The sequence below is a fragment of the Megalops cyprinoides genome, chromosome 3 (genome assembly GCF_013368585.1).
Source record: "Megalops cyprinoides isolate fMegCyp1 chromosome 3, fMegCyp1.pri, whole genome shotgun sequence".
Taxonomy (NCBI): domain Eukaryota; kingdom Metazoa; phylum Chordata; class Actinopteri; order Elopiformes; family Megalopidae; genus Megalops; species Megalops cyprinoides.
In genome coordinates this window covers 33,549,683-33,557,457 of record NC_050585.1, presented here as the reverse complement: position 1 = coordinate 33,557,457, position 7,775 = coordinate 33,549,683, and the positions used below count along the sequence as shown (strand labels likewise).

The 7,775-nt window shown below is 43.5% G+C and overlaps 1 protein-coding gene across 1 annotated transcript in view; it reads right to left on the bottom strand.

Moving 5' to 3' along the window:
- Positions 1 to 742: 742 nt before the first annotated feature.
- LOC118774472 (protocadherin Fat 3-like) overlaps positions 743 to 7,775 on the bottom strand; it is a 41,029-nt gene continuing 33,996 nt past the window's right edge. The window contains exons 25-28 of the mRNA XM_036523815.1: positions 7,059 to 7,154; positions 3,923 to 3,973; positions 2,820 to 2,855; positions 743 to 1,260 (exon numbers count right to left, since the gene is read on the bottom strand). Of these exons, the coding sequence (XP_036379708.1) occupies positions 743 to 1,260; positions 2,820 to 2,855; positions 3,923 to 3,973; positions 7,059 to 7,154 (701 nt within the window). The remainder of the gene's footprint in view (positions 1,261 to 2,819; positions 2,856 to 3,922; positions 3,974 to 7,058; positions 7,155 to 7,775) is intronic.

The following is a 7,775-nucleotide window of genomic DNA, read 5'->3' as shown; positions in this document are numbered from 1 at the left end:
TATACATATGTGAGAGGTACTGAGACCTGTTCAAGACAACCACTAAGAGCAATAATTATGTCGAGCTTAGAGAGCTTGGGTTAGAGAGCCTGATGTAATGAGACCCAGATCACGCGTGTTTCTGAATAAGGCCAACACCTGCATTACTGCATCAATGAGCCCATCTGTTTATCAAATCTCTCTATTTGTGCAGAAGCAGTAATGGCATTGTTAAAAGATCATTAGTAAGTGAGGGAGCACAAAAAAACAGTGCCTGGGTGTGTGTGCATTGCTAGGATGAGTAATCACAGCAGGTTTGCTGCCAATAGGCAGTGTCGTGTGACAGAAAATAAACTATGAACCATGCACAATATTTTAACCCCTAAGTTTACTTTTTTATTGTGAGACAACATTCATCCACATTCAGTCATTGTGGGATCAGCGACTAGGTGGATTGAAAAAGAATGAGAGTATTGCCTTGCTTTTGAGTCACAAAAATGTACATTTAGGAGAGAAGTGAGTGAAGGTGTCTTGTGCTTCATTTGCATTGCTGATCCTCCACTTCTCTTCTAAGCAATACTGTGGAGGCGAATAAGATTGCCTGTGTCATATGAAAACATTCTCTCAGAGGACGGTTTCCATCCAGGGGCTCAGGTTTTGAGTGGCCACTCAGGTCAGAACGTTGTTTGTTTTCTCCTCTGGTGAGAGCGTCCAGATATCACGTCCAGTACCACTCAGTCAGGGCACGCCTCGGTGATGGGGGTCACACCTGAGTCCGGCGCCGGGCCCCCATTAATGCAAGATGTGACTCCGCCAAGCACTCGTCTACGCTCTCGTAATCACTGCTGCCCGTCTCCGAGTCTGAGTGCGCGGAGGAGGAGGAGTTGTTAGACAGACGGACAGTGGGAGACACGCTGGCTGGCGGCCTTTCGGTCTCCAGTTCATGCAGCGAGCTCACCGACGCGTAAGTGCCAAGCTCCCCAGCCCACACTCCCTGGTCACCATCTCTCCCTTGGAAACTGCCAGGGCGAAAGTGTGGGTAGATACGGCGGCCGGTCAGGGGGCTCTCCACGAAGGCCGGGCGAGCTGCGGGAGGAGTATCATAGTGACCCTCAGGGAGTGGCAGGGGTAGCTCTGGGTTGCCGTCGTCAGTGATGTGCCCCACCAGGTAGTCAGCTGTCTCCAATTCGCGGGCGCTGCCCCAGGACTCACGTCTGGGGATGTCATTGATTTCGAGGAGGCGTGAAGCAGACCTCCAGTTGGGCGTGTTCCAAAGGTAAGCTGTTGGGGGAGTGGGAGGGTCATTTCATCTGAGGTACTGATCTATTTCTGTTTACCAGAGAACAATAAATTGATGAATTGCTTTCACACGCTCTGAACTACCAGAATGGTCTATTTGAGTTGCATGCTATGAAAACTGTTTCACATTGTCTATCCATCACTTTCTAACAATTTGGGAAAAATGACAGGGTGTAATGTAGGGGTAATTTTCTTGACCACAAGGCAATGCAAGGAAACGTACAGCAGATTTTACTGTTGGTGGGGAATAAAGTGAGCAGCAATAACAACATGGTTTACAAAAGCAAAGTAAACTCTGAAAGCTTAAACAAGGGCTTGCTACTTGTCCAGAAGCACATAAACCTGCATGCATACACACAGACATACACATGCATGCATACAGATTCATAGCTCTGTAAGAAGCTGTCGCCTGCAGATTTATATAGACAGCATGCAGTGGTCACATTATAAAGGGAGCGTGTATGCATTACCGTTTCTACGTGTCCACACATTGCCAAAGGTAATAAGCACAAGGAACACACACACAAGCACAGGGAGACACCAGAGAGTTTGACACATCTAATTGAAGTGGAGCCGAACTCACAATTCACAAAATACTCTTTGAAGACTTCAAAGCAAATTTCATTCTCATGGTCAAAATGGTAATTCACTGAAAAAAAAAATGCACAGAAGATCACAAACATCTCCACTCAGACAAAAGAGAAAGTATTAAAGTGAACAATGATGTCTCTATAAAACAACAGAAAGCAGAATAAATAAACAAAGTAATTGAATCCCAGGAGTTTAAAATGTAGCCATCAAAGTTTTCAGCTGAGCCAAATATCTAAATGAATGGAACAGATATGTTTCACTGATTACTGTATAGACAGACAGAGATTCAACCTTTGAGGGTGTTTTTGTCAGCCACAACAGTAGGTAAAGAGGAACGTGATCATCCAATCACATGAAGAGACAAACAGTCATGACCAAAACTAAGTGACAACCTTTGGTCCTGGCTACAAAAAACCGTGGCCTTACTCTCCAGCATGTGCAAACGCACAATAGCTACCCTGTTAGCAGATGACCAATGCGCATTGTTTGTGTTTACTTACAACAGAAATCTGTCTACAGCTTTGCACAGCAATATCTACCCTCCCTCTGCAACCAGACTACCAACAGTGTGGATAGATTACTGCCCCCAAGCGATGATTCCACATCAGTATCCACACAGAAGCACAAAATGGTTGGGGATACACTGATAGGTGGCATGGATTAACCTAGATCAATTGTTGGGTGAAAAATATACCCTGGAGCAATAGCCATTTTTGTATTTACCCCATATCACTGTTCATGGAATAAATACAGTAAGTATTCAGGGCAGGAGTGGGCGGAACTAAAACTAACTAATGGGAGGGACAGTGAAAAAAGTATGAGGGTGGGATTTGTCAAGAGGGGGTATGGAAGCAGAATCACACTATTTATTAAAAAGACAGTTATTTTTTCCTATGGTCCTTGGTTAATTTACTGTTAGCAGTAGGCAAAGGAGGGCAAAGCAGTGTTACCTGTGTTATAGCTCTGTTGTTGATCCATGACTGACACTGTAAGGAAGGACAGATAGCAGTTTAGTGCTGGTGTGATTACAGTCTGTGTGTGTGAATGTGTATGTGTGGTCTGTGCTGTGTTTGTGTTTGTGTGTGTGTGTATGTACCGTATGTGTTAGCAAGTATGATGGTTGGTGAAAAAATAATGAAACATTTTCAACTGGAGAAGGTACATGTATTTCAAATCCCAAATTTTCAATAAACTATGAATCAAGGCATAAATCTGATGTAGTTTATTTTTGCACAGACTTGCTCCTTATATCTCCTTTGACTGATACCCAGGGCTATTAAACTGAGCTGAAGTGCTTGAAGTTAAACTTGACACTTGAGGAAGCATGAGACCTGCATGTTTTAGTAGCCATTGAAGCCTCTGCACAGTGTCTTCAGCTTAACTCAATTTCAGCATTGTGGTTATCCTGCAATACACCTCTGAGGTAATGCTGACTAGTGAAAAATTCAATACACTGTAATATAAAGTAAACGCGTTCTGCAGTATGCCTAGCACAGTAGACCAACAGGGAGCAGTGATTTTTATGGTGTTCATTCCATCTGAGCCCTTAATCAACTCATTGCCCAAATATGTTCCTGGATTGGTTGAGTAATACTCTTGGTGCTTGCTCTTGAAAGGTTGGATGTATGAAGAAAGAAGAAGAAATATACAAGATAAAGCCACCTGGCCTGCGAACAAATAAAGGGGCTGAGGAAGCATACAGTGCTGTGCACCCAAGGGAAGCTGTATGCCGCTGGCCTGGAAATCAAATTTCCCCTCTGGTTACCAAGTAACACCCTAAACCTGGAGCATAAACTCTACAGAACTTTGGTAAAATGGTCAATAACCCCATGCAGCCCACTGCTGCAGTAAGAGCACGTTCCATGAAAAAGTAATGCATACATAAATCAAATCCATTTTAGTGATGATAGTGATAGTTATTCAACACATTGCTCAGTAAGCAACAATTTCTCTGTACATAAAATGAATCTAAAATGAAGACAATTCGGTTTTGGGATTACTGACAAAAGACAAATGCAACTGAAAACACCACTTAAGGAGTAGACAGGAGTACCTTCGTTGTTGATCGCATCATTGGCCAGTGGGACGACGGTCACTACGGAGGCTTGCAGAAAGCAGAGAGAGGAGAGATGAAGCGTGAAAAGGGGTTGCATGGGCACACTTATGATTCCCTCTCCCTGTCAGAGTTACCCCTCTCCGAAAGGCAGACATGACGGATGGAATTAAGTCAAAACTTACAATTGCTCTGTAATTCCTAGTAACATACACTGATGAGCCAAAACATTTTGACCACTCATAGGTGAACTGAATAATGTTGATCATCTCCAAACAAGGGCACATGTCAAGGTCTGGGTAGATTAGATGGTAAGCGAACAATCAGTTCTCATAGTCAACATGTTGGATGCAGGAGGAATGGGCAGGAGTGGACAAGGGCAAAATTGTTATGGCCAGACGACTGGGTCAGAGCATCTCTGAAACGGCAAGGCTTGTGGGGTGCTCCCGGTCAGCAGTGGTGAGTACCTACCGACAGTGGTCCAAGGAGGGACAAACCACAAACCGGTGATAGGGTATTGGGCACCCAAGACTCATTGATGCGCGAGGGCAACAAAGGCTATCCCGTCTGGTCCAAACCCACAGAAGGTCTACTGTGGCACAAGTCACAGAAAATTTTAATGATGGTTACGGGAAGAATGTGTCACACCCTGCTGCATACCTGCAGAATGGTCAGACTGCCCACAATGACCCCTGTCCACCGTCAAAAGCGCCTACAATGGGCACATGAGCGTCGGAAATGGACCTTAGAGCAGTGGAAGAAGGTTGCCTGGACCGATGAGTCCTGTTTTCTTTTAGATCGCATGGATGGCCGTGTACATGTGCGCCGTTTACCAGGGGAACTGATGGCATTGGGATGCACTATGGGAAGACAACAAGCCGGAGGAGGGAGTGTGATGCTCTGGGCAATGTTCTGCTTGGAAACCCTGGGTCTTATGGATGTCATATGGACGTCCATTTGACATGTGCCACCTACCTAAACATCATTGCAGACCAGGTACCTCCCTCCATGGCAATGGTATTCCCTGATGGCAGTCGCCTCTTTCAGCAGGATAATGTGCCCTGGCACACTGCACACATTGTTCAGGAATGGTTTGAGGAACATGATGCAGTGTTCAAGGTCTTGCCCTGCCCTCCAAATTCTCCAGATCTCAATCCGATTGAGCATCTGTGGGATGTGCTGGACCGACAAGTCCGATCCCTGGCGGCTCCACCTCTCAGCTTACAGGACTTGAAGGATCTGCTGCTAATGTTTTGGTGCCAGATACCACAGGACACCTTCAGGGGTCTTGTAGAGTCCATGCCTGGGCGGGTTGGCGCTGTTTTGGCGGTGCATAGAGGACCAACAGCATATTAGGCAGGTGGTCATGTTTTGGCTCATCAGTGGACTTGGCCCTATACTAGCACTGTCCCTAATGTCTTTTTGAGGGATAAAAATACAAACACAAAATTGAACTGCTATTTGCATATGTACATATTTTTTATTTGCTGATGAAAATTCTGGCTTGATCCTGCATGGTTCATGTTGACTGCTGTAACAATGTCACTGAAACTGAATGTTTTGAGTGCCATACAGTACAATAATTAAATGCAAATACTCCACCTGCTAACTTCACCATGTGATTCTACATCATGGAGTGACAATAAAGCTGTGCAATGGGGTAAGAAGATTGACACAGACCTGACATAGATTGACATAAAGTAAATTTATTCTCAGAACCACGAGAGAGAAAATGTAAAAAAAAGAATACTTCTGTAAATGGTAAAAGATGTTGTGGTATATGTTTGGGAATAAACCACCATAATCACCATTATTAGCAGGATTCAGCTACTGAGAAACCAAAGTGATCTGTGTCTGTCTGTGTCTGTGATCTGAAGTGTCTGCATGTGTGCGTGCATCGGGGGGTCTTTCATTCCTGGAAAATTTGCACAATTTCCAATTGCAATTTCCTCCTGTTGACCTCGTCCAGTGAATCATGTCATTCTCAAAGAGCTCAGGTGCTGCCAGAGGGGTTCAGAGTAACCCCTGTGGGTTGGAATATGAATCAAGGAGGCAAGGGGTTAGGGCCTGAGCAGAAATGCATTTTAGGTGGCATGGGAGACAGGGAGAAAATAAGCCCTGTTGAGTTAAAATACCATTTAAAGATTGATTTAAATATTTGCTGCATACACGTAAGTTACTGAGGCCCAGAATACTTCTGAGCAAGAGCAAGATTAGAGTGTCAGTCCCTCATACTTCTCGCTGACAACCTGTCCCCTCATGCTTATACTGTATTATTTTTAATGTTTGTCAATAACAGAGTCACTTTTTAGATGTCCAAAACAAAAAGACAAACAAATCACATACAAGAGAAATACAATAAATTAAATAAAACTATGAATTATTAACAGCCCATATTACATACTAAGACTGAGCTGTAAACTATAGACCCTAATGGCCATGTTACAAAAGTCAGTAGTTATCTAATTTATTTTTAGGTAGGGAATCATTTCATAAAGTAAACAGAATTAATCTATTTTGTTCACACAGATGTAAAAAAAAATGTTTGCTCAATTTAAATAAAAACTATGTCAGTGCAGTTGCTTGCCTTTGACAAAAGACAGCAACAGCCAACAGATGAATCATAAGATTATTGCCATGAGGGTATTAAGATGGACAAAAGAACAGAAGTATATCACTCAAGGACAACCACAGCTCTTGGTACACAAGGCCTCAATAATTTAAAGTGAATGGAAGTGAACCTTGGGATGACTGCATTTCCTTTGTGTCTTCCAATAATAAGACACTTCAGTGCAAATGCCTTGCTTTGACACAGCAAGATTTACAAGTGTAGAGATAACATTACCCATTAACCATGTTGATTATTAAAAGTTATAAAAGACATTCCTCATTAAAAGCATGCTGGAAAAAAACATGATACACTGCAACCTGCTTGACGTCACATCTGCAGTGCAGACTAAATACATGATATTAAGAGTTTGTGATTTGAACTGGGTTCCAATAGTATTCTATAGTGCTTCCAGAGGTTGCACAGTATGATGCTTTAACTGTGATCATTGGTGCATATTACTGTTAAATATCCTTTCAATAGTGAAAGCACATTTTTGTTTGTGATGGGAATGAGCTCGTGTCTTACCGTCATCATCATAGGAGTCAGACAGGAGGGAGCTGAGAGACTGGACTTCAGAGTTGCTGCCTGAGAAACTGGTGACCTCCTCAACCATGTCCACCACTTTCACTGCACAGAGGAAGAGAGGTCAGGGGCCGAAGGATGGTCAAGCGTGTAATACAGTGTGCATCTGAGCGTATAACGGGCTGAACACAAGCAGGTTATAGAGCAAGGGATTTATTTGGATTTCTCTGGTGTAAAGCAGCCAATAGTGCAGGTGCCTCCCTCCTGTCCAGCACTTGATCATTCTGTCGCAGACCATCACACACCTCTCCAAAATAATGAGCACCAATCAGTGTGGCGCCAATCAGGGAGACGCTGTATTCCATGTTCAAAGCCTCTGTGTGGACAGAATCCCAAAATCCATTGGTGTGGGTGAGGACACCAGTGCTGCTGGAGTACTCAGTCACAGTTTATCCTGCAGTCCTTTTGCCTACCTGAGTGTGAGCACGCTTATTGAATTTTTCATGTTTTGGGAGATCAATGTGGCCTACTTCCTGTGCCACACTGCACAGAAGCAGATGGTTCTGATTACAGTAATTTGCTTTGTTGTGACAGTTTACAACCACTCAGACAATCTGGAAATAACTTTTAAGATTGTAACTTGTGGGAGCCAAAGCACTTGTGTGACATGTGTGTGATAACTGTATATCTAAGTGTTGTTGTTTATATTATATATATAAA